Genomic DNA, 27563 nt, shown 5'->3' on the forward strand with positions numbered 1-27563 from the left:
AGAAAATACTTGATACTTGATTGCTTTCACTTTATTTCAATTAATCATTATATATGTTGACCTATGTGAGTTAGGCAAGCAAAATTACAGAAAGTAGAAATTGAAACAGAGGAAAAAGTAGGTAATTGTTCTAGGGGTCTGAGTAGCATTAGGAGAAGGGGAACTCTTCCCTGATTTGCTAGATGTCTTTATACAATTAATAGGATTAATCTGTGCCTGTGAAGTTACTGGACTCCATCTATGCACAGAAGTCTCACTGAATTAACGTTTAGGACATGTGCTGTGAGGATTTTTGTTTGGTACAGAGCACTAATATTGTGTGTACTGCCACAAAATGGTCCTTTGGGAAGCTGGAAAAAGAGACTTTTTATCTAGCAAATCTTTCATCTAGCAGGAAAATTTATCTGGGCTGTCAGAAAGGTACCTATAGGCATTGTAGTGTGGTTTTGAACCCCAGCAGATGATGGACGTGCTGTAGCGTGGGAGCAGCAGTGCTGAATGAAGCCGTAGGACTATGCTGACGTGCTTCTAGTTGCCAGTTCTGTTTGGTGGTAGAAGGCACTCTGATATTCCTTTTGTTAGGATGGTTATTGTTTTGTTAGTATGTGTCGTGGTGTAGGCCCAGCCAGCAGCCAAGCACTGGGTGGCAGGTCGCTACTTCCCAGGGAACGGGGAGGAGAAAACATCAGGAAAAGTGGGTGGGTTGAGGCAAGGGCAGGAAGGCTTCTCTCACTGATGTTGGTCACAGGCAAAACAGACTCGATGTGCCCAAGAAATCAGTTTAATTTGCCATCAGTAAAAACGACAGGAGGACAATGGGAAACAAAACTGAAGCACCTTCCGTTACCCCTCCCTTCTTCCTGGACCCAAGTTACTTTGCTCCCCGTTTCTCTCCCTTCTCCCTTTCAGCAGCACAGGGAATGGGGGTTATGATCAGTTCATCCCACACTGTGTCTGCCACTCCTTCCTCCTCGGGGGGAGGATTTCTCACAGTCTTCCCCGCTCCAGAGTGAGGTCCATCCCGCTGTAGGGAGGCCTTCACCGACCCCTCTGCCATCAGTCCTTCCCACGAGGTGCAGTCCCTCAGGAGCTGCTCACAGAGTCACTGCTGCTTCGGGAGCAGCCACCTCCCCTGCTGTGGGGTCCTCCACGGCTGCAGGTCCCCATCTACCCCACCAGGGTCTTTCACAGGCTGCACGTCCACAGCTGCTTTGCGGGCTGTGCGGGGACAGCTGCCCCTCGCCACCGGCTGCGGGGAAACCTCGGGCATCTCCCCGCCTTCCTCACCAACCTCGCTATCCCTGCTCAGGTGTTTCTCTCATCTCTCCCTCTCCTCTCCCTCACAGGTCTTTTAGCAGTTTCCTTTCCCCCTTCTTAAATAAGTTAATCTCAGGGGCGTTACCGCTGTTGCTGAGGGGCTTGGTCTGGCAGGAGTGCTTCCTGCAGCCCCTCACAGGAGCCACCCCTCACCTGACACAGTGCCGTGCACTCTGCTAAAATTGGACTTTTCTTTTCCACGGGAGCGCCAGCGGTCAGCGATGCCCAGCAGGGTGGTGGCCGGTGCCACCGACACGTGTCACTGGCGGTTCCGTGTGCTCAGGGAAATCACCTTCAGCAAAACAGGGTGGGGCGCTGGTGCTGCCTCACCTCACGCGGTGGGCAACGGGTATGTGAGGAGGACAGGGTTTTGTTCCTTTCTCTCCTGAAGTCTATCAAGAATTGGACGCTCCCCAGCCGGGCTTGGTGCTGGAGAGTGCGGGTCCCTGTCTGTGGACGGAGCGGTGCAGGCAGGGCGCTGCGGGGGCTCCTGGGGATACTGGCTGCCTGAGGACAGCGGACCCTGAACACAGACACCGTCCTTGTGCAGCAAGGTGACACTCCTGACAGCACTGAGTTAGCATGGGATGACACCGTGCCAGGCATTCTGTTGTGTGCTCCTACCTGAATAGAGAGATGTGTGCTTGGTGCACGAGTGAATTCTGGGGAATAACGCTGGGGTTGATAGGCATGAACTGTGCTCAGCGCTGGGGAGGCTGCACCTCCAGTCCTGGGTGCCCCTCTGGGCCCCTCACTGCAAGAAGGATCTTGAGGTGCTGGAGCAGGTCCAGAGGAGACAACGAGGCTGGTGAAGGGACTGGAGGGAAAGTCTTACAGGGATGGGCTGAGGGAGCTGGGGATGTTTAGCTTGGAGGAGACTCAGAGGGGACCTTCTCATTCTCTTCAGCTACCTGAAGGGAGGTTGTGGTCATGTGTGGGCTGGGCTCTTTTTCCAGGCCACTAGAGACAAGAGGGCCTGGCCTGAAGCTGCTCCAGGGAGGGTTTAGGTTGGATATCAGGAAGCACTTCCTCACAGAGAGGGTGATCAGACATTGGGATGGACTTCCCAGGGAAGTGGTGGAGGCACCATCCTTGGACGTGTTCAAGGACAGGCTGGATGTGGCACTTAGTGCCCTGGTCTGGAGATGTGGGGGTGTTGGTCACAGGCTGGACTTGAGGGTCTTCAAGGCCTTTTCCAGCCTTGGTGATTCTGTGATTCTGTGAAGGGGGGCATCAGGGCAGATTCTAGAGCTTCAGAAGTTTCAAATGTATTTTTGAAGAAGAAACCTAGAGAATTAGTTGATTCTTGACAAAATATGGATCCTGTGTGGCATGAGAAATGATACCTGCCCAGTCAATTGAAGGTATAACCCTGGAACTACACATGTAGGAAACTTATAACCAGTTTCCACCCACTGGAGCTCTGTTTGGTGGAGGCAGGCAAAAGGAAATGTGGTGCAGGCAAAGCATCCTTCTTTGATTTTATTTTTCTTCCAATAAATCAACCAGTGTTCAGTGTGGCTCCAAGAAAGTTTTCATCTTTGGCTGAAGAAAGTGAGCAGCAGGTAGCTCTGACGCAGGTTTTGCACAGTCATTGACCTGAACACACCTTAAACTAACAGAGAAGGGTGAAAGGTAGCAGTGTTTTTGCACTGAATCTGTGTTTTTAGACGAGGCAGCTACCTTTTCCATAAAAGTGTGTTTATATCAACTCCTTAAGAAGTTTAGACTGGAGGGCTGTCTCCAGCAACTGCCCCCCTCCCCTTTTGCCAAGTCCCATGTGTTTGTCTTGGCAGGATCCAGTGTCTGCTGGGCTGGTGCAGGGATATTAAATGGAGGGAACATAGAGCTCTTCATGCTTTTCAATAGGGCTTCTATGTAGTTAGCAACAGGATAGAGCTGTCAGCCACCTGTGATTGTCCAACAGGGAAAACGGGAGGAATAAGAGGGGTGGGGGAGAGCCCTGGAAACACTTTCCGATTTCATTGATAGAATGGTCAGAAGAAAGTGTTTTCTGGGAGGCAGCAGTCAAACTGACACAAAGCTGCTACTTCCCAGAAAATGGACTTTTGCTGGAGTTCTGGTTCAGTCAGCATCAATGGTAGGAGAATGGATTGTGAGCAGTCCTGAGGGAAAGGACTTGGGGGTGGTAGTTGATGAGAAGCTGGACATGAGCCGCCAGTGAGCGCTGGAGCCCAGAGAGCCAGTTGTGTCCTGGGCTGCACCAGAAGACGTGTGGCCAGTAGGACCAGGGAGGTGATTCTGCCCCTCCATTCTTCTCTGGTCAGACCCCACCTGGAGTGCTGTGTACAGTTCTGGTGCCCTCAGCACAAGAAAGATACGAACCTGTTGGAGAGGGTCCAGAGAAGGACCACCAAGATGATTTAAGGCCTGGAGCAGCTCTGTTATGAAGACAGGCTGAGAGAATTGGGGCTGTTCAGCCTGGAGAAGAGGAGGCTCTGGGAAGACCTTATAGTGGCCTTCCAGTACTTGAAAGGGGCTACAGGAAAGCTGGGGAGGGGCTTTTCATCAGAGAAGGTAGTGATAGGACAATGGGTAATGGTTTTAAACTGAGAGAGGGGAAATTTAGGTTAGATATTAGGAAGAAATTCTTCACTCTCAGGGTGGTGAGGAACTGGAATGGGTTGCCCAGGGAGGCGGTTGCTGCCACATCCCTGGAGGTGTTTAAGGCCAGGTTGGACGAGGTTTTGTGCAACCTGGTCTAGTGGTGGGGTCCCCTGCTCATGGCAGGGGGTTTGGAACTTGATGATCTTGAAGGTCCCTTCCAACCTGAATGATTCTGTGATTCTAAATAAATGATGATGCTACCTGAAACCACTCAGGTCAGCACAAGCAACTTTAATTTTTCAACTTATCACTCATGAAGAATCTTTTTAAGAGTTTTTGTGACAAGCTGAACAAGCAATTTTGGCCCGAAGTGAGGTGTCCTAATTCAGAGATCCTAATTCTGACATTTACAGATGCTGCACATGTTTCTACATTTCATTTTTAAGGCATGTGTGGTGATTGATTCATTTAGTTACCGTGCAGGAAACCAGGATGTGGGAGTACATCTGTAGCCTGAGGGGCCTTGTCTTTTGTCACATAAAGAAGAGTTTCCTTCTCTGTTTTTAAGGACAGACATCAAGATAGTGGAGGAACCTCTTTCTAGGTGGGCTTGTTTCTTCTTTGAACATGAGCTGCAGCCCTTTATAGCTGTCATACACGCTCATAGGACAGTGAAGTATGTAATTGCACAGCCCAAGGTGTGTTTTGTCCTGACCTGGTGTAGTTATAACCCCTTTGCTTGCACTCAGATGACAATTGATTGGAACAGTCGCTGCCTCTGGAAGTCTTACTCTACATCTTGCAGACCAACTTGTCATTGTGTTTACCCACAGTTGCAGTCACTGGATTTAGGTCTTACTCTTCTAAGTAAGCAGATTCATCCTTCTGAGCGTGGTCTCTCCCCAAAAACAGGGGGGCTGTCCTGTGCAGGTAAAGCCTGCTCTGCAGCTCATCTTGGTTATTCTGCATTTGCACCCGCCCACAATTGAAGGGTCCCTTTGGAACCTTCTAAAGGAGACCAAAGGTGATTTTTGGATCCTCGGATCCCTTTGCTTATTGATGATTTTTTTTTATTCTTTATGTAGCTTGCTCATGTCTTACCAAGAACTGTTACTGCAGCCTGACTTCTAGAAACAACCTCCTACTGCTGAGCAAACTCCAGCCTGTGTATTAATCTGCTTCTTATATTATTGACAATCTACTCCATTTAGAGCCTTGAACAGGATGGTCAATTTCAAATTTTTTTAAGTTTTTCATCTCCCTTATTTCAAATCTTCACAGCAAAGGGGGTGGTGTGTGGTATTTCCAGGCTACTCTCTGTATTACAGGGGATGGACAGACAGAAAAGACAGGAAAATGTGTCTGTGATACAGATGAAGATTCTCACATGGGCAGATGCAGTGACGCTCTGTTGATGGTGTATCCCTCAGGGTGCAGTGTAATTAATTTCAGATTGGATGGTTGACTGGTTTTAGATCAAGTTTTATGCCTTGGGTGCAGATAAAGCAGATCTGTTGTGTGTTCAGCTGAAGCAGTTGCTATTTCGCTACAAGCCTGTATGAGGGTTAGTTGCAGAAAAGCTACATTAAAATAGGTAAACATTTCACTTCAGTGTACTGGATTAAATATATATAACAACATCCAGAAAAGTATGTACATATTGCTCCTAGTTTCTAGCTGAGAGGGGAGAAAGGAGAAAATACAAAAATAAACAAAAAATGCAGAGTTTTGAAGTCTGGCAACAAAGAAGTTGGTTGGAAAAGTTCCAGTAGAGCATAGAGAGCAAGTGTGGTGTGAGAACCAGTTTGTCCTTGCAAGGGAAATTCTGGAATGTGATCTCTCCTTTCTTTCTCATCTAAGTCAAAAAGGAAGATATTTTCAATAACAAACAAAAAAAAAATACACGACCAAAAAAAACCAACAACCCATGAGAGGGAGAAACCTGATGGAAGGAGGCTACAAAACCAGCTTGGCATCTCAACAGCTGTGAGTCTCTGCACTGTCCTCCTGTGGAGGACACATTGGTCCTCCACACTGGTCTGGGAGCAGCCATGTCACCATTTGCAGATATTTCCATCTTGTCCTCCTGATTTGCTTTAAGCAGCCTTACCCGTTCAGTTCTCTCACTCTTCAAAGCTGGTTCAGGAGAAATAGCTGCTAATTAATGCCTGGGTTCCCCAGAGTGTTGTGTCAGTGTTTTACAAACTGTTTTCTTGTCATACAAGGACCCTGAGGACAATTGGAAAACATAATGAAGCTACCACAGAGAAGGTAATAATAGAAATTATGTCTTTACCAAAATGTGGGGTTTTCAAGATACAGATTCCAGCTGAAATGTGGTATTGTGAACTATATCAGTGCATGTGTACGTTAAAATAATGGCAAAGCCACAGAAAGATTGGGGGTGGAAGCATTCTATGCTGAAAATAGTTATTATAAGTCGCTCACTGTCTCCCTAAGTCAGTGAAGAATAGTTGAACCTGTTAGTGTTTGTCACCAAAAGTGTGTGCATTGAGTCATTCCACTTGAACGTACACGTTTTTAGTGATGTGAAAAGAGGCAGCTCAGAGACCCTTCTGGGTGGAAGCCTGTAGAGCTCACGGTGATCCCAGGTCTGGTGTCATCCCCACTATGGGGCGAGGAGGGATCTCTGAGTGATGGGCTGTGGTTTCAGCTAGTTGCTCATTTACAAATAGCATTGGGGAAATGTATTCTGAACCTTTACAGGCCAGCCTGAGCAACAGAGGACTCCTCCCTCTGGTGGTCTTTAAGATTCCCTGTCTTTGCCCCTGCCCCAACTTAGTGACCCCTTTGGATGGAAACCTAAACTCTGCAGACAGACCTTGCTTTATTTGCATTTCCAATGTGTCCAAGACTCTGTATTTGCAATTCCTTTGGCATCCCACCAGCACACTCCAGTGGTGTTAGAGGCTCCCCTGGTTGCTGGTCCTATGGCTCACATACTTGAGTCTACTCTCAGCATGGACTCTTTGAATCAGTTTGGTCTCACCTCTTGAGTTGTTTGGTGTTCCTTTCTAGGATTTGTATACAGACAGAGGTTTCAGTTGACACTGTCTGTGCTGTATTTGGTTCATACCAGTATCTGCCAAGGGATCAGGTGTCCTGCCATGCTCCATGCTGTGCAGACACAGATCATGAAGACAGGTTCTGCTGTCAACAGCTTACGGAGTTCACTGCGAGACAGGAGCAAGCAGATATGGACAGGACAGAGGCAGGAAGAGTAGGATATGATAGATGAGTACAGGAAATATAGGTCCCAGTACTTCAGAAACTGAACTTCTCTCAAGCTTGTTTTCATAGGCAGTTAGGCAAATGAGTGTTTTTTGTGGAGGGGTTTGCATTAGAGAAAGAACCTTTAGCATCTGGGGACACCGTGTCCGGTTTTTTGGAGGACAGTAGAAGGAAAAAAATCACGCAACATGGGATAGAGATGGGCAGTGAAGTCTGGCATCAACAAATTACCTTGTTGCATTGAACATGAGGTGATAGATAGGGTGGGGATGTTCAGTCGTAGGTTTATTTTGTAAAATAAATGCCCTGTAGTCTTTAGCAACCCAAAGTATTTCCTACTCCACAGTTAGGCTCGGTGGCAAGTGTGGGCAGCTCTTGGTTTGATAATGGCCGATACTGTGACTCTGCTGCCTTGCCAAACAAGCTCCTTCACTTTCTGACATTTGAGGGTGGGCTTTTCAAAACACACCTGAGAATTAAATGACTTGCCCTTATTGGAAACCACTAGAAATGGGGTATTTAACTTCCTAAAATACTTTTGAAAATCCCACCCGTACTGTTTACCCTCATATTGAAGTTAAATGTCTCCATTCTTAATGGTCACTCCACAGTTCTCTGCTGTGCTCTTGGAATGAATGGTTCTTTCCTCTCTTGCTGCTAATACCCCATGCATATTTATACAGAATCATGTTCCCCCTTAAGTGCTGTTGATTTTGGCTCAGTGAGTGATTCCTTAGTTTAACCTGCCCCTGTAGGTTATTTTCTCAAGGCTTTATATTGTTCGTAATTCCCTTTATTATTGTCTGCCTCTTTTTGCATTTGAAGAAAATGAAATAAAATGCATATTTCTAGGTTTTGCTTCAGCATTAGATTGTCCAGTAAATAATGGCTCATTTGCTGTCCTTTGGGAAGTGCTTCTAGGTGGGCTGCCTGTGCCAGACTGGATTTGGCCTTCCTCCCAGTTACCTTTTATTGTGAACTCAGGCAGGACTTGCTCCCACGTTGGTTTAATTCAGCAGAAAGGTTTTCCCTCTGTTGCTGTGCACTATTGCTTCTGCATTGAGGAGGACAAAAAAGAGCTGCAGGGATAAAATGGATTCATGGTTGGGAGTAATTTAAAGATGATTAGAGATACTGGGCAGCAAGGTGGGTGCCCATGGGGTGCCAACCAGACCTTTGGCAGGTTCTCCTGTGGCACCCCTCGGGGAGAGGGGGAATTTGCTACACTTCTAGAAAATTGAGAAGTTAATCCACTTCCTCCAAGTCAGGGCTGGAATGGTGCAGAGAGCAGGAGGGAGCATTTCCAGCCACGATGCCACAAAGGCTTCTTTTGGCTTCTAGTGGTTTTGTGGTGGTCCCGGTTTCACATTAACGAGGACATTTCTAGATAAACTTCACAGAAGCACAGATTTCAGACTGTGTCCTCTGGGTGATGGAAACTTTGAACCTCGTTCATTTATAAGAGAAAGTAGTAAAATTACTAGCATTCCAAGATTTCAGACTGCGCTTTCCTGTATTGTTCCATAAACGTGCTTTTGTGGGGAACAAAAAAATTGCCCTCCGTAATTCTTTCTTGAAAATCCACCGCAGCCTTTTTCTCCGAGTGAGCCTTTAAAAATAGGTGCTCCAAACACCTGCCTGCTTTTCTCTTGGGTTGATGGGGAAGAAAATGCTGGGTTGACAGTAGAGTTTACAGTGAAGATTCGTGTGGAAATGCAATACCTACTAACACCCCTCTTTCTCCATTCATTTGGGGAATTTCCAGGTCTTTTTATTTATGAAACTGGGGAGGGGAGAGGTCAAATTGTGGACTTGGCCGCTACCGTGGGGGGGGGAACAAAAGGTAGAGATACACCTTATGTTTAGAAATAATCACCCAGAAAAGCTGTTTTAAAAGAAAGAGCAGGTGGGTACAAGGTGTGCGGTCTGGCTGAAGTGGGACCCAGCTTGGGGAAGGGGCAGGACCCCACGCTGCGCGTGATTCCAGGCGTGTGCCGAGGGAAAGAGACCGCTCGGCATCTTCTCCAGGAAAACCCTGGCTGTGCTTCAGGAATTGGGCTGGATAGGGACAGGCCGAGTGTGTTTGCAGGAAGAGGTCCTCCTTTCGGTGCCCTTTCATCTCAGTGGTTATACTTTGTCAATTTGCTTTTTATGTTTTTTTTCCTCATCAATCACTAGGTAATTAGTTTAGGGTGATTAGGTGAAACAGGATGTTTGCTTTGGGTAGTGTTCCTCTTAATGAGTAATTAGACTTTTAAAATAGCAACTGTTACTGTCTGGCATTAATAGGGCTGGGTGATCAGTGTCTGTGAAGTGAGGAGGCTTTGAGGAGCAGACAAGGAGTTGTGGCTGAAGGGGTGGAATGTGTTAGGTCTGTCCAAGTGTTTTATGGAGAGCTGTGAGAATGGAAACTGCTTGCTGCTTGTGTATTATTCTTGTATCCCTTTTACAGCAAGACACACCCATGCTCAAATCTACAATTGTGGCTTTTTCTTTGTAGCTTTAGCACAGTCAAGGAAAAGCATAAATGGAGCAGGGCCTCTGGGTAGAGCTACTTCCAACTCACAGGCAACAGCTTCATAGAATATGGGTTACTTACCAGAATATCTTTATGCCAAGGCTAGGTCTGCACCAGTAACATAGCAACTGTAGGCACAAAGCTTAGTTTTGCTCAGAAAAATGGCAAGTAAATAAGCCACTGACATACAAAGGGCACTTGTTTATGCCCACTCTGATGATGTACAATAACCACATGAAAAACTGACATGGGATGCTAATCTGAGTTAATCCAACCAGAAGTCTCATGTATTGCTGCTACTCACAGAATGGAATCAAAGGAAGAATGTAGCATTTAGATGGATGTCCTTTAGCCAACATCTGAAGAAATGCACTAACTGAAAATTTGAGTGTAGATGGAGGAAAATATACAGAGCATGGAAGGCTTGTGGTGAAGTACTGTTTGTGACCTTTTCAATGCTTTCATTAAAATATTCATTTTAATCCTCTCTCATACACCTTCACAATTATATTGTATTTGACAAATCTTCTAAGCTTGGATTATGATAATTTAGTTTTTTTGAGGAAAAAACAGACAAATCAATGAATCTGTGTAGCATTGCAACTGCACTTCCTCTGTCAGGAGTTTGCAGAGCTGTTAGGATCGTCTCCTTTGGGTTTGGGTTTTTTGGTTCATACTTTGTATGTGCCTGTGGTCGCATCAAAGCCTGTAATTCCTACCTTAGATGCAGTGAAATACTCAGTCACAACCTCATGGCAGCTCTGCTCTCTTTTAGGGCTTTCTTTGGTGTATGGGAAAAGCCAACACGTGGCTCAGCTGGTAGGAGCAAGTGGCAGGAGAACATTGTATAAAAGGAAGATCATAAGAATAATGTTTGTTAGCAGTTGCTCTGCTACATTTTATACAAATATTCATGTTTTGACTGTTAATGTCTTTGACAATAACTTACACATTCCTCAAAACACATATTCCATTGGTGTTTTCCACTATTTTCAAATGTTCTGTATCCATTTTTCCCCCTACATGATGTTCTTGTTTATCGCCTGCTGTGCTGGAAGAAGTTTTGTCAATAGCTATGTAGCTACAGGACAGAACAGTGTGTGTTCATGTAAGTAGGAGACCATGTGGCTTCTGCTGATCATAATGAAGTAAAATGAAGAGCTGGAGCCATATGGGGTTCACAATATATGTAGGTTAAGGATTAGCTGAGCAGTGCAGCATTCTGGGCTCAGTGTGCCATGCTTGGAGTCCAAAATAGCTGTGCATAATGTGCAGATGGTAAACTTCTGGAGGACTTTGGTCTTAGTTGTGGTTTTGAAGGGGTTGTGTATCTCACACATACACAAGGTGGTCATTTAATGCCTTTGAACAGTGGCCTCAGCCAGATGAGCATCCCTGTAGTGCCAAGGATTATTGCATCTGGCAAGAAGTCCATGCAGAGGAAACCCAGCAGTGATTTGAGTAATTTTTGGTAACTTGCTGAGTGTTTTGTGCTTCTTTGCCCTGCTTGATGTTTGTTTTAAAGCATCAGGCTGGGTCTTTAGACTCTCAAATGACATGTTGGCATGCTTTCTCCCTTCCTCACCAGGCTGGTATGATAAGAACTGATAAGGATGAATACTTCATTGAGCCTTTGGAAAGAGGAAAGCAGATGGAAGAAGAAAAGGGGAGAATCCACATGGTGTACAGGAGATCAGCTGTAGTACAGCATCCCACAGATCTTCTCCCTGATGTCCATACAGAAGGTACAGTGCCCCTGTTCTGATGGTTTACAAATCTGTTCCAGGTAATAGCTATACAGTAGCTTTGGAAAGAGGCAATTTTAATTGAGCTCTTTGAGAAGAAAGCATGTAAATGTTTTGCTGAAATATGCCATTAGTCTCATACAAGTGGTTTCTCTGCCAAGCACAGCACACATGCTTTTGATTCGGAGAGCAGAGCTCAGCCATGAAATGTTCTCGTCAGGAAATGCTGCAAAATGCTTGGCTTTTCCTTCCTTATTCCAAGGGCAAAGTTTGTAGTGATTTGAGTGGGAGCAAGTCTGAGCTCTGCTTAAGTTGGTAAGATACTGTGGGGCATGGGATGTTAATAGAAATATTCATATGTCTTTAATGTTCTAAGCTGTTATTAAGGTTTGCCTGTCCATACAATTTCTGTTTAAAGTTTGGGTCCTGTTTCTTTCTGAGTAATAGCTAAATTCTGCTAACGACTGATACTGTTTTCCTCCTCCTGCTGGTTGCAATTAATGCAATTTGAAGGCAGTTGTCTTGATGGGATATGTTTTGACACATCCAAGGATTCCCCTCTGTCTCAAAGATAATGTGGTTGGTGCATCTGAGAATCATTTTTGTTTGGTTTAATCCATTTGCTTGTACATTTTCCCCCCCTTTTAATGTTACACAAATCCTTACAAGCCAATGCATTGCATAGTGAACACTGAGGTTTTTGACACTCTGGGCTGAGGATGAAAGAGCAGCTCCATTCCCCTTCAGTGCTCTGCCTTTTTTTCAACATCTCTTAGTTTCTCAAATTCCTTTTTGTACTTTGTGTTCACGTATTCTTGGAACTTTAAAGGGTTTGAGAAGGAAAGAGCAGCTACTTACAACACAAAGAACTAGAATGAGATACAAATATTAAATTGAATTAGGAGCCCAGCCTCAGAATCTTGAGTGTTGTTTGGGATTTGGTCCTTTGAGGGTTTTAATGACTTCAGCATCTTCCTGTCTTCTGTTTGGTCAGAGGGAGCACTGAAGAATAGCAGCTACTTTTTTGTAACTCATGGGGATCTTATTAGTTGGTGTCAAAGTCATGTGTCTGTAGCTCTTGCTTATGAAGAAGTTCAAACCAAAAAGGCTTGTTTCCTGCAGGTCACTTTGCTGCATCCTTTGGCAGGAGGGATCTGTTTGTATGATGCTGTGTGTTGTTATTTTAGCATTTGCCTGGGAAAGTCTCTGTAGTGTGTCATACAGGTCACCCTGGCAGAGGAACCAAGAACTAGAGAGGTGGATATTGTTACGGTGTTTTAATGATGTATCAAACACGAAACATCATCTCTCATCTTCTGTGATGCAAAATCTGCAGATTAGAGAGCTGAACCCAGGTTATGTCACTTTATTGTACTTCCTGTGACTAGTACTGTAGCATTTATTTTCTATCATCTGCAAGATAGTTCTCCTCCCTCCCCTTTGAAAATTTGAAATGCATATTCAAGGAAAACTGTTCACCCACTTTTCTGCCACTGTGCTTACAACTGATCTGTTGATATGTTTTTAATTTCAAGTTCCTAGACTAATAGCCACAGATTTGTGGATAACTCCATGTGTACCTAGCTGAAGGTGCTCAGTGATGCCAAGGTATGGTCAAGTCCTGTAGAACACGCAGCTTACCAGGACAGGAAAATAGGCATGGTTTATACTTTCTGGATTGCTGCTGTATTTTAGTGGTGTGCTAAGACACCAAGACTCCTCCAACCCAAAAGTTCACATTCTTGGGTAAAACCTTACCTGGCATAGAAGAATTGCCAGCACAAAATAGAAAAGGTAGTATGGGTCTTTTGGCTTCTGTGTTGATGTATTCTGGCACTCCATTGGCTTTGCTAATCACTTGGGTCATTTGCTGATCTGTAGGGTTCTTTACAACATCAGGTGGTGTTTGTGTGTCCGTGTCTGTGCCTGTCGAGCTAAACCAAATGTGAATTTGTCTTGACAGAAGATTTTTAACCTCCTTTCTAACGGACATGATACACAGCAAAATTCCTCTTGATTATTGCTTTGCCAAACAGTTGGATGTGCTGGACAAACTGCTTTTTGGTACATACAGCTCATGTGGGCTTTAAAAGTGGCTGGAGAAGCTCTCAACAGCCCATATCTAGAAGGCTGGCTGATCCTGGCCCAGATAGCAGTAGGGCATGCCTGTGCTTTTGGGAGGGTTCTGTACATGTTACAACTCCTCTTGGTATCTTCAACTTTCTCCTAAGAGGATTTGTCTTAAGTGTTTTCTCTTCTAGAGGTGAGTTTGCATGGATCTTGAAGTTTCAGGTGAAGGAAACAGGAAGTCTTTTCCATCTTCCCTGTTTTCCAAAGAAAAAAAGTTAGATGGAGGCTGGCTAATTTTCCCTCCTGGTTACTTTTCAGCTGGAGTGATTTCTTTACTTTTAGCTGCCTTTTGCTATGCTTGACCAAGCCCAGTTACTGACTGCTCCCAACTGGGTAAAGCCTGATCTTCATGGCACTAGTCTCCATTTTTTGCAAAGTAGACTATAGTCTTGTCCACACTGGTGTTGGGTGGTTCCACTTTGGGTCCGACTAGTCACAACAAAGGAGTGAGTTATGCTGCCTTTAACCTTAATTCCTCAAGATGCTTTTTAAGCTCCAAGCCTGTGGAGCTGAGGAAATGTTTGGGCCACATAAGGGGTTAACAACATTGCAGCTCTTCTGAGTAAACAAATGGGAAGGGTTACTCATGCTCACAGGAAATCTCTCTTGCTTACTTTTGACAGTTTAAAGCTTTTACACACATTTGAGTTCAGGAAATAGAAACCCTTTGCAGTGGTTAAGTAGTCTGCTACGTATTGATGCATGACAACCTTTCTCAATCTCCTCTGCCCCTGCTCCCCACCTCACGTGCCTGGTGCCCTGGCCAGAGGCAGAAATGCCAAGTACAGTCTCCTGACCCCTTAGAAGTTCAGCTGCATATTGAGACAATGCAGACAAGAATCTCAAGTTTCAGTAATAGATGACAGATGACTCAACGAACTAGTCATGAAGATAAAAAAGTACTTAAAATGCTTGTAGTCAGAGGTTATACAAACTGGGCAACGTTGTGTAAAAGCCTCCCTGCACACAGTGAAGTAGGACATCCTGCCTTTTGTTCTCTTGAGGGCTTCCAACTCCAGCTATACAGAAGAAGCTCTCAGTCTGATGGGACACCTGGTATTTCTGCAGGGTTTTGTAACATTTGGGGATGTGGTGGACTTCTTTCAAACAACGGGGCAGAACAAGTGCAGGAGTTTTAAGTAAAAAACAACAACTACTATCTGAAGATCAAGGGTTTAGCAATGATTGCAAGGTGGTGGAGCATGTATTGGTTCATGTACTGTGTTCTCATAGAAATAAGCACACATATGATTGATCTCCTTCTCTTTCCTGTTTTTCTTTATTCTTTATTCTTTTCATTTGTTTGTGCTGTAGTTTCAGGGACCTCTCTTAGAAAGGGTGTAACTAGAAATCTGGGTTTCTGGAGAAGATACTAGGGTGTCTGAAGGTCCTGGATAGTTTGGGTTTAGCCTTTCTGCCTTGGCAGGGATGTAACCCTGCCCCTGAAGCAGGACCCTGTGCTGATTCCTGTTCAAAGTATCCATGGCTCTCCGTAGGGAATGACAGTGTATGGCATGCACCTACCTGCTTGTTTTCATCATATTCTTTGTGTAGAGATTGGTTTCCTCAGCAGTGCATTACATTCAAGACTCCAGAAATCAGATGGGAAATCCTGCCTCCTTCGTTTGAGGAATGCTGTAGGATTGCATTTATGGACAGGCCTTGTTTTCCTTCCCTTGCCGTTCAGCAAGATTTGGACAGGCTGGAGAGCTGGGCAAAGAGGAACCTAATGAGGTTCAAATAGAATAAGGATAGAGTCCTGCACCTGGGAAGGGATAACATGTACCAGTACAGAGTAGGAGCTGGCCTGCTAGAAAGCAGCTCCATGGAGAAGGACCTTGGAGTCCTGGTGGACAACAAGTTACCCATGGGGCAGCAATGTGCCCTGGTGGCCAAGAAGGCCAGTGATATCTTGGGGTGCATTAAGAATAGTGTGTCCATCAGGTCGAGGGAGGTTCTCCTCCCTCTCTGCTCTGCCCTGGTGAGACCACACCTGGAGTATTGTGCCCTGTGCTCCCCAGTTCAAGAGGGACAGGAATTTACCAGAGAGAGTCCAACAGAGGCTACAAGGGTGATTAAGGGACTGGAACATCTGCCATATGAGGAAAGGCTGAGAGACCTGGGACTGCTTAGTCTGGAGAAGGCTGAGAGGGGATCTTATTAATGTATATAAATATCTGAAGGGTGGGTGTCAAGAAGGATGGGCCAATCTCTTTTCAGTGGTGCCCTGACATAGGACAAGGGAGAGTGGGTGCAAGCTTGAACACAGGGAGTTCCACCTCAACATGAGGAGAAACTTCATTATTGTGAGGATGATGGAGCCCTGGAACAGGCTGCCCAGAGAGGTTGTGGAGTCTCCTCTGGAGACTTTCAAGACCCCTCTGGACGCATTTCTGAGTGACCTGCCCCAGGTGGTCCTGCTCTGGCAGAGGGCTGGACTTGATGATCTCCAGAGGTCCTTTCCAATCCCTAACATTCTGTGATTCTGTGTCTGTGCCAGGAGAAGCTGGGGAGCTTCTGCATCTTCACACACCAAAATGCTTCTATAGCCTTTTAAATTTATTTATTTTTTTAATTTTACCTCTTTCATTACATGTAGGGAAGAGCCCCTCAAAACACCCAGCAGAAGATGCTGAGAAATGGAAATATTTCAGAAAGAAGAAGGAAGCAATAACACATTTGTTCTCTTTCTTTCTTTCTTTCTTTCTTTCTTTCTCTTTCTTTCTTTCTTTCTTTCTTTCTTTCTTTCTTTCTTTCTTTCTTTCTTTCTTTCTTTCTTTCTTTCTTTCTTTCTTTCTTTCTTTCTTTCTTTCTTTCTTTCATTTCATTTCATTTCATTTCATTTCATTTCATTTCATTTCATTTCATTGTGGGTTTTTTTGTTTTCATTTTATTTTAATTATCTTTTAAGTTAAGGAATGAGAATAATATGCCAGAGGCTGAGCCTTTAAAGAGGTGGCACAGATCCTTGGAACTGGGGGGTATCTTGTTCTTTGTATATGTGCATGCTCAATTTAGGCGCATTGAAGGACCCTTAATTAGTTAGTCCTTTTTTATACCTTTTTTCAGTCATTCTGGTGTGACTATGATCCTTTGCATATAAATGGCCCTGAATATTTCCTGGTTGTTTTATGCTTTTAAAATGCCTGTGGCTCTTGCTCTGTGATACCAGGGAAATGCAGGTAATTTTCTGTGTTTTTGTCAGGCTGGTGGCAGGAGTGGTTATTTCTATTTTGTGGATAATCCATCTGTTGATTCAAAGGATTGTTTTAGTGTGTTTTTTGGAATCTGATCTTTCTTCTGCTGATGTGAGGCAATGCAGGGACCTGCAAGAAGTAGTAGATCCCGATCAGTTCATGTTAAAAAAATACAAAATACAACCACCTTATTGCTACTGCATTGTGCTGGGTAGGCCTGGTTGGAAGTGCTGACTGAGCCTGGGTTAGTTCTTCTGGAGAGAGGAAGCTCTTCCTCTTCTGCAGGATGGCAGCCAAGGCCTCCCCCGGGAAGTCCCAGCTATTGAAAACCACTTAAATGTAGTAGGTTGTGGCACAGCGTCCACACACATCAAGCAGATTTCTCCCCTGGGAACAGAAATGACTCTTGATTATTCTTCCTTGTGAAGAAGTGGGTCAGGCAGGAGTCACACAGCAAACCGTGTGAAAGCTGGTCAGCTCATCATGTTGAACGTAATCCTGACCAGGAACAGGAACACTCCTACCAAACTACATGTGCTGTCCTAATTTTTGTCTGAATTGGAGAAAATGATTGAAAGCTTCTATCTGTGCTCAGAAGTGAGATGTAATCAACCATCATAAAGCTGGTAGGAGAATATGAATGAGCAGGGATGTGCTTCCAGCAAGTGACAGTGAGTTGAAACTAAGAGGACCTTCTCACTAGACTTGATAGGAACATGGAGAAACAGGTGGCCCTCAGAATTCCATAGGCATTCCCAGCTAATGCAGCATACTTTCCCTTGCCTCACACTGAGGGAGAAACACAACCCTGAAATGCATTTAATGACAGCAGGGGCTTAGCAGCCCAGCAACCCTAATTAATCTTTTCAGCTTTAGAGGAGGTGATGGATGTACCGAGGGAGGAGGAGGTGCTATTTCCACAGCCAACAGCCTCTGAACATCCTTTAATCCAGCAGCAGGAAAAGAGGGGAACTCCTGGTTGGAGCTGTGGTGGCTTGCCACGTTTAACCTACCAAATGGTTATTGTTAGACTGAAATGAGCTGCTTAGAGAAGGACCCTCTTCTGAAGTGTTACGACTTGACCATCAGCTTCAGAGTCCTGGATGATGAAGGCCATTTCTGTGGGCTCTGCACTGTTCCTGAAAATATTTTAAGTAGCTGCTGTACTGCAGAAGCCATATGAAGAGTTCTGGGAGTTGGCATCCCCTGCTAATGCTGGCATGCCTGGTGGGGCAGCAGCTTTCAGGATGCCACCAGGCACGTACTCTGCTGTAGCATTTCCTTGCTCATCCAGGGAGCAGAAGATGCTCTGCTTGCTGGGTGAATGTTGACACTCAGAACCCTCTGCCAGGCCAGGGGGAGGGAGTAGTGCCACTTCTGGGACACCAGATGTTGGTTTCTCAACATCTGGGATGAGCATCTGGTTAGGTATAGTCTGGGAGTCCTCTCATAGAGCAGGACAATTTCTGGAGTTCTTCATGGCTATAAATAGGCAGCATTGTCTCCTAATGGCTTTTCCGTGTCGGATGGCCCTGGGATGACATTTTGTAAGCTCAGCTTCCCCCATAATTGAGGTCTTGAACCTGAAGACACTGAACAACTGTGCTTCTTATTTTGGTTGCCTACTACAGGTAGTCGCCATCATGAGTGTTGTTCCCAAGTAACATCTGTTAAAGAAAAAACACTTAATTCTTAGAGCAAAAAGCAACAAAGATCAAAAGACAGGGTACAAAGGGTCTGGAGGACAACGACCACATGAGCTATGCATACAAAGTTGAAAACCCTTGAAGAATGTATGAAGCTGTCATGTTAAAACATCATTTAAATAAATCTTGAAGACTTTCTCACCAAAATAGCTTTTCATGTAGGAATGGAAAAAAAATGCTCTCTGGACAAGCCTGAGTTGGAAGGTTTTTGAAGTATAATGATGATATAGTTCTGGCTGGATGGGATGAAAAGAATCTGTTCTCCTTTGTTCATAAGCTGACAAACATGGCCAGGATGTGTGATCATTAACCTTATTCCTTGCGAGCATTCAGGAAACAATAAGAACAGGCAAAGAACTGTAGAGTTTAGAATCAAGTTTGCACCCAGGAGGCCTTCTTTGCAAGTTCAGCTGAATCAGGCTCTGGTGTTATTGTAAAATAAAATCCAAATTGGATTTCTCAGAAATACAAAAGCCTGATTCAAGTCCACTGGAGTCAGTGAGAAGACTGGTTTTGGATGATGGGCTGGTGAGACAGGGTTTGGATCATATTCTGCCTGAGGTCATCCACTTCTCTTTTCTCCTGTTCATTCAACTATCATTATTTTTCATGTATTATATTCTTTTCATACAGTGTAATGATGACACCCAGCATTAAGCCTGGAGGTTACACAGCATGTTCATGTACTCAAGAGTTTTCTTATTTTATCTTCCTCTTTACATCATAGTATTTTTTAAATTACAACCTATTCACCCAGAAAGCAGTTCAGATTAAACTATTTTTGTAATTACTTCCTAACAGTGGGAAACAAGGAGTAGGAGCCTTTATCTCCCAGCTTCCTTTCAGAATTTCCATTTTCCCAAAAGAACTAAAGTGCTTGTGTGGCTGATGGGGTTGCCATGGTACTGGTTTTGAGTGTCTTTGTCCCAGGTGGGAAACATGTAGGAGGAAGAAATGATTTGGGATTTGCTCCTGGTTGCCTGGGAATGAAACCCTGGAATAGGAGGTAGAAGAATGGGAAGACTATTGCCTGCCTGGGAGACCTCCCTCTGCACTTCCCCAGGCACATTAGTGTTTCTTAGAGACGTCATCGTGCCGGAAGGTGTCTGAGCTCTTTCTCAGCAGAATTTCTCATGACCTGTATTCTGATGGAGGATGTTTCAGATACTGCCCAGCACACCACACAAATTTGTGCATCGGCAGTAGCAGGCAAGATGGAACTGATTTTTGTGGAGACTTACTAAACCACAGTTTGTAACATGCTCCGTAACAATACAGGCATTCCTGTATAAGTAGCAACAACCTGTGTATGTACTCACCCAAATACATCCTGCCTCTTTATCCAGAATTGCTACAGCTTTGGCTTTTAAATCAGCATTCTTCTGTAAAAGTGAAACTTAATATGATTCCTTGAAGTTCTTGATTAACGACTGGTTTGTGGGGTTAGGCTTTTGTACTTTTTTGTTTCAGGTACCTGTTTGCTTAATCCCAGGAAAGGTAGCCAACAGAGTACTTTTCAAGCAGGAGCAGCATGGCTTAGTACAAAGGAAAATGAGTAGTGGTGATGGATGTATTTACAATAATACATGGGGAAAAAAGAGAAGGAATCTAAGGAGGGGGAGAAGTGGGAGGAAAGATGATGAGAAAACCATCAAGCACTTGTAGAAATGGAAGTAGATGAGTAATATCTTTGAGTGCAACAGAATTCCAGCCCTCTCCAACGGTGGGAGTGTGTGTGCACAGCAGACAGAAGTGTGCTCTCAGCCTGGTTAGGCATGACCTGAACTAGGTTTAACCTCCCTTGCTTGGATGTCAGCATCAGGTGGAATCGGTGATTCATCTTGTCGTTGGAAAGTGTCTTTGCTTTATTTTCATGACATGTGTCACCAGACAGCAGCCTCTGTGGCCCAACCTTTCATAGGATCAAAGCACAGTAACTCAGCAGTTGTGTTTTCAATATTTCCAAGGACAGAGAGAACACAACGTTTCTGGGTGCCTGTTCCAGTGGTTGATTGCTCTTGTAATGTTTGGGTTTCCCCCTCCCCCCCCCATCTAATTGGAATGTCCCTTGTTCCAGCTGATGTCCATCACCTCTCATCCAGTAAAAGCTGGAACAGTTATGATCCCTGTGTCCAGACATGCAGTAGGCCATGAGGTTGCTGGTGTGCTCTGGCAGATTCACTAGCCAGCCTAGACTTTTTACAGGTGATATAATTACTCTACATAAAAAGTTGAGTTAGTATATGAAAAGCATTTGCATGCATCATAGCTGGACCTGTTAGACAACAGGGCTGAAAAGTGTAGGTGGTCAGTAAGCGGAGAACATGACCTGCTGTAATCAAGTAGGAGGGCTGTAGCAATGCTAGGAGCAGACACGTTTGCTACAAATACTCATCCCTCTTTTTTAAGAGTTGTAAGAGTTGGTAAGATGTATGGAAATTATGTATTACTGTTACAACACAGGAAGATCCACCTCAACATGAGGAAAAACTTCTTTACTGTGAGGGTAACAGAGCCCTGGGACAGGCTGCTCAGAGAGGCTGTGGAGTCTCCTCTGGAGACTTTCAAGACCCATCTGGATGAGTTCCTGTGTGACCTGCCCTGGGTGTTCCTGCTGCAGCAGGGGGTTGGACTCAATGATCTTCAGAGGTCCCTTCCAACCCCTATGGTTCTATGTTCAGGGTACAACAAAAAAATTTTGTCAGTGGAGTGCACCACTTTGGGCACTGCTTGTCCTCGAGGCTGTGGTGACTAAGCTCAGGTTCAGAGCTGTGTGGGGCTTGGGGAAGGAGTCCCCTTCATAGTCGCCAGAGAATTATAATATCAAACATAGATTTAAGATCCATAGTCTCTGCTGTACAGGCTTTATTCTGCTTGCTCTGAAATGTCTATGAGTAAAAGAAAACCCAGACTTCATATCTGAGAAAAAGCTTGTGACTATTTTTTAAGAAAGGAACTTAAGCAGGAGTGGATCAAAAAGCACTAGAAAGTGCCTCACGCCCTCTGTCTGTGTCAGGGAGGTTCTCCTACCTCCCCATGATGGGAGCGGGGACATCCAGCTGGTTAAGTCATCTTTAATTCTTGGCAATAACAAAGGAAAATTACTCTTAAATAAAACCAAGGATAAAGGCTTGATTCCAACCACAAGCACCCAAAGCCAGAGTAGTAAAACACACTGAAATCTGTATGAAGGGAAAATTGAAAAAATGAACAGAAAAAGATCAGTACTTGCGACTTGCAGCCATTCCAAGGCTTCTGCAGTTTCCCAATGGAAACTCCTTATGCCCCCAAATTACACAGGAAGAATAAAGCTTCCAGTGAACAGTGGTGATAAGGGGCAGCAGAGATTTTTACATGTTCTGTAAGCAGCTGTTGCTGTGTGAAGGGAGCCTGCTTCCTTTATAGATGGTATTCTTAAAGTAACTTCCTAAGAGGTAAAGACATGCCAAGGTGAGGACCACCCTTTGTGCCCTTCCAGCACGTGTCCAACATAAGGGACAACTCTGGTGTCATGTCAGAGAGGAGCAGCCCACAGGATTCACCGTAGCTTCCCATGGGTGAGGAGGTGCTAAACCCTGCACGTGGCACTTGTCTGTAACCCTCACCTCTGGCTGTAAAACAGGGTATGTAGCAGGAGGGTCCCTGCCTGAGACACCACGCTAATTGGAAGCAGGAGAGCTGCCTCATCATGAGGAACTGATGTCAATTAGAGGTCAGGACCATGAGGAAATGAGTCCTCCCACAGCTTGCGGGGGCTGGTCCTTGTTTATGTGTTTTACATGCGCATTATACAAATGCAGCACTGAAACGTGAGACTGGGAAAGCCCCAGGGGACTCTCTTTCCCTGAAAGAAAAGATCCTTTTTGAATCAGTCTGTGTTCTACAGTTGACTTTTTTAACCTATGTCTTCTATGGGAAAATTAATTCAAACGTAGCAGTTCATCTCATAATATAAAACGGTTCTTTTCATGCCATGTGACTGTTGCTGGATTTTGTTCCCTTGAATTTTATGCACTTTTGGCATTTTTCCCCGTTGTGAGTTGAACAGGTTTCTTGCTCAGTATGTTTTTAGGAAAATTTTAGAAATGCAGAAGTAGGTAAAAGCCCAAACTGAGGGGGAGCTGGGCAATTTAATTCAGTTTATATCTTTGAAAATTTCTGGTATGGTGTAGTCATCCCTGGTTTCTGATAGAGGAGAAGGAAAATTGTTCTTGGCTACTCTTGTGATTCTCCCCCTCTACTCTGCTCTTGTGAGAACCCACCTGGAATACTGTGTCCAGCTCTGGAGCCCTCAGCACAGGAAAGACATGGAGCTGTTGAAGAGGGTCCAGAGGAGGGCCATGAAAGTGATCAAAGGGCTGGAGCACCTCTACTACAGTGACAGGCTGAGAGAGTTGGGGCTGTTCAGCCTGGAGAACAGGAAGCTCCAAGGAGCCCTTAGAGCACTTTGCAGTACCTGAAGGGGCTCCAGGAAAGCTGGGGAGGGGCTTTACACCAGAGAGGGCAGTGATAGGACAAGGGGTGATGGTTTTACCTGAAAGAGGAGAGATTTAGGTTAGATATCAGGAAGAAATTCTTCACCATGAGGGTAGGAAGGCACTGGCCCAGGTTGCCCAGGGAAGCTGTGGCTGCCCCCTCCCTGGAGGTATTCAAGGGCAGGTTGGATGAGGCTTGTGCAGCCTGGTCTGGTGGGAGGTGTCCCTGCTCTTAGCAGGGAGGTTGGAACCTGATGATCTTTAAGGGCCCTTCCAACTTTAATCATTCCATGATTCTACTTTGCATGAGTGATCTGCATGCTTGTGGAGGTGGGCTAGGTGGGCTGTGCCCCTCCCTTTGGTGGTCCCTGTCCTCTGTGAGTGTTCCTGCGTGGTGACTCTTGCCGTACTGTGTGTATTGCACCAGGATGTCCCCTGGAGCTCACAGCGTGCTTCCCTTTGTCCCTCTAAAGATGATAAGGGAGAGTAAACTTATCTTGTTTGTCTTACATGGGATGACATGGAGTTGGGCCACGGGGGCTGACAGGAATGCCTGTGGAAATGACTTAACGTGAGAACATCATCCTTGCAGTCAATTTTGCTCCCAGTGGACCGAGTTTCTTCAGATCCATTTCTGGGTTACAGAAGTGCATAAATCCTTCCAAAATGCAATAGTAAAACATGGTGCAGTTAACAGCATGACCCAGCTGTTGTTTGCTATGAAAACAGTGGGGTTTTGCCAGGATGTCTTGCCTAATCATTCTTGTGAGTATTCTAATAACACCGGACAAGATCGTCAAGATAGTTAGGATTCTGAAGGTTATTAGAAGACACACGAGTCTGAGTCTGCACTTGGAGCTGGAAAAGAGTGAGTGGCTGTCCAAGGGAAGCTGGCTGCTCCTGCCCGGGTGCCAGGAGAACCTGACCTCTGGGACATCAGGGTTAGACTCTGCCAAGTACTCTGTGGTTTGGGAAGACAACCCAGGGAGTGAGGAAGGGCTTTGCTGGCTGGGACCTTTAGGAGTAGCCAAGGAAAGTGTTTGGTTTGTGGGCCTTCCTCTGCAGCATGACCAGCAGTGCCTTTTTTTTTTTAAGCCTTTTTTTAATAGCAGTACCAGGTAATTAGGCTCAGTCACTCCAGGTATGGATCACTTGTTTGCTTGGCTGCCTACAGCTCTTTTCTCCTAACTACTGGGCACGACATAGCAACAGGGTGTCTGGGACATCAACAGTCATGTTTGGATATGAAGGGAGTCACCCTGGAGAGCTCATCAGGAGCAAGGCAGCTTCAGACAAGCCAGTTTACAGAAGAAGCCTGAATAAATGACATAGTTGCAACTTCATTAAAATGGCTTTGAAACTGACATTGTTAAGAAATTATTTTGTCCGACAGGGAAAGATCTGTGGATTGTTGAGAAAAATTGCGAAGGTAACGATTTCCTTTTACTGGGAACTAGAGAACTCAGGATTTTCACAGCTGAAAGCAGTGGAAAACACAACATAAATATCCCTTTTAAATCTTGTTTTTGTCACCTTTGTTGTAAGACAGAATACGTTTGCTGCTTGATGCTTTGTCTTTTTTGATTGATTTTTCACTTGGGACTTTCTACTTGCTTCTTCCCTTTTTGATGTAGATTTAAATTAGGTTTTTTTGGGATATCTGTGATTTGATAAAGCTTCTTTGAGGTGGTTTTTTACTTGCTTAGGTCAGAAAAGCCATTTGCATTTTTTTGTCTGCAAGAGAAGTTCCTTGGGAAGCAATCCTAGAGCAAAACTAGAGCTTTTTATTCCCTAAACTCTGGGTACAAACTGTGAGGATGTGCTGGCTGGCTAAGCCATGGGACACAAGCTGTGCCATTCAGGAGCCCTCTCCAGAGCAGAGCTGGATGCTGCTGCCTCCAGCAGCATTACCTGAGCACGTGGAGCTGGCGAACCTCTGCCCAGGTGTGTTAGGAAGCTCTGAAAAATCCCCCGTGCCTTGCATGGAACAGTTTTTAGGTTAAGTGAAACTGCATTCTGATCCTCCAGGTCTTCTAACAACATAGAGTGAATATCTCCAGCATAACTTAAAAATCACGTTGTTGAATATTTCTGGATGTGTTACATCCAAGATACTTGGTCCTTTGCACCTGTGTCCTTTCAGGAGTCAAGTGTCGTTTACTTAATTTTCTCCAGGCTGTAAAAAAGTCTCTGTTGCTCACTTTGCCCACGTGACCCCTTTCATGTGGGAGCAGGGTTGTTGCTCAGCTGCTCCACATTCCAAGTGGCACACCGTGCTTGATGACTTTTCTAATGCTGTTTCATTCTCCCATGTTGTTTTCTCTTGATCAGTTCATGGAATCATAGAATGTCAGGTTGGAAGGGACCTCAAGGATCATCTGGTCCAACCTTTCCAGGTACTACTGTAGTTTATGTGAGGTGGCTCAGCACACTGTCCAGCTGAGACTTAAAACTGTCCAATGGGGGAGAATCCACTACTTCCCTTGGGAGACTGTTCCAATGCTTGACTGTCCTCATGGAGAAAAAAATTACCTCTTGTGTCCCATTGGAATCTCCCCAGGAGCAACTTGTGCCCATTACCCGTTGTCTTTCCCATGTGACTCCTTGTAAATAGGGAATCTCCATCTTCTTGGGAGCCACCCTTTCAGTACTGGAACAGTACTTAGTACTGGAATAATTAACTGGTTGAAACTTCCTTTCTTATTCACCAAAGCTTGGTTTGCCAGATTTCCAGAAAATTCAGCTGGTACTTCTAGACCACGAGTCATCTGAAGTGTATCTGTTGTCTTAACAGCAAAAGCTGTTTTGAAAAATCAATAAAAAATAACTTACCATGAAAGGGTAACTCGTGTTCTGTGGCTTATAAATAAAATTAAATTAATATAATAACAGATAATGGAACTAACAGTGTCCTAGATTTTGTTGGCTTTCAGCAAAAGCCCTGGATTTCATTTTTAGATCCGTGATAGCAACAGAAATTCAGTTCACAAAATAATTTCTTGCTTTTTTAATGCTCAGTTTTAACCACAGAATTCATTTTGAAACTATTGTAAATAATTGGACCTTAACAGTCCTTGAAAGTGCACTTACCCTGTAGCTGGCTTCTGCTCAGGTTCTTCCACAGCCAGCTGAACAGTTCTTTATCCCTCCTCCACTGCAAGTGAATTTGCAAACAGTTGCATTTGAGGCTGTGCTTTGGTATTTTAATGGTATTTCTCAATTTGCTTTTACAGGGCTGATTCTTCATTTATTTCAAGTCCTTTTTCTTAATCAGTTTGCAGAGCTTTCCCTGCCAAGAATAAGTAACAATATATTTTCATTACTTCCCATACGTTAAAGGTTCCAGGTGTCTGATGCCCAGAACATTTACTACTTGAAGAAAAGAGAAGTCCTCCTTTCCTTAACAGCTGTCCTTTAGTAGGGAACACGAGGTGAGATAAATTAATTAAGAGAATTGGGTCTGTGACTGACCAGCAGTTCAGTTCCCATTATGCCTGGCAATGTTTCGGTGTCTGATGAGACACTAACTTAATTGGACAAAGGCCGACGAAGTTCTGACCTCTGCAGATCTGCTTCGTTGGCTTTTTTGTCAAACATGCTTTTTATTTTTGCTGGCTAGACAGCCTCGTCATTCATATTTATTTTTTTACATCTGAAGTTTGTCAAGCTGCTTGGAAAAATATGACAAGGAAAGACATCTGGGCATCCCATCCACTTTCTGTTTGGGAACATCTGCATCGTTACTAGGAACTTCTTATGAGCAGTGAGCAGATGAGCTCCCTTTCCATCTCCAGGCTCATTTACAGTTGCTGGTAGTGACAGAAATTTGATAGGCACTAACACCCAAATACCTGTTTATTGACTGGGCTTTTTAATACCTCAGAGAATCATGGAATGGTGAAGGTTGGAAGGGACCTTAAGGATCATCAGGATCCAACCTCCCTGCCATGAGCAGGGACACCTCCCACCAGACCAGGCTGCACAAGCCTCATCCAACCTGCCCTTGAACACCTCCAGGGATGGGGCATCAACAACTTCCCTGGGCAACCTGTTCCAGTGCCTTCCTACCCTCATGGTGAAGAATTTCCTCCTGATGTCTAACCTAAATCTCTCCTCTTTCAGGTAAAACCATCACCCCTTGTCCTCTCACTGCCCTCTCTGGTGCAAAGCCCCTTCCCAGCTTTCCTGGAGCCCCTTCAGGCACTGGAAGGTGCTCTAAGGTCTCCCTGGAGCCTTCTCTTCTCCAGGCTGAACAGCCCCAACTCTCTCAGCCTGTCTTCATATTTTGGATGCCTTAATGTTTGTTCCTGTGTAAAGAATAAACTTGTGGCATTTGTGGGTCAAGGTGATACAGAAAAGCCAGAAGTGTCTCCTTTAGCTTATGCCTTGTCTGCATCTATAGGATGTAAAAAGCTGAACAATTGTATTCCTGAGTCTCTGCCATGCTGCTTGGTTCACAGCTGCTCATCAGATGTAATGCTCCTTGGAAACCTTGAGTCCTCTGCCTCAAGCTGCCCTTTCTCTGGTTTTAGAGCCTAAAAAAATCTGCATTAATACAAAACAAAACAAAACAAACAAACAAACAAAAACCACAACAAAAAAACCACCTAGTCTTTCTTTCTTTGCTTAATGTGGGAGAGCTGCTAAATTGTAGT

The 27563-nt window shown here is 44.7% G+C and overlaps 1 protein-coding gene across 1 annotated transcript in view; it reads left to right on the forward strand.

Moving 5' to 3' along the window:
* Nucleotides 1–27563, forward strand: part of ADAMTS3 (ADAM metallopeptidase with thrombospondin type 1 motif 3) — a 102827-nt gene that overhangs the window by 25553 nt on the left and 49711 nt on the right. The window contains exon 4 of the mRNA XM_051618777.1: nucleotides 11244–11400. Coding sequence (XP_051474737.1) covers nucleotides 11244–11400 — 157 coding nt within the window. The remainder of the gene's footprint in view (nucleotides 1–11243; nucleotides 11401–27563) is intronic.

The sequence above is a fragment of the Apus apus genome, chromosome 4 (assembly GCF_020740795.1).
Source record: "Apus apus isolate bApuApu2 chromosome 4, bApuApu2.pri.cur, whole genome shotgun sequence".
In the NCBI taxonomy this organism is placed as follows: Eukaryota; Metazoa; Chordata; class Aves; order Apodiformes; family Apodidae; genus Apus; species Apus apus.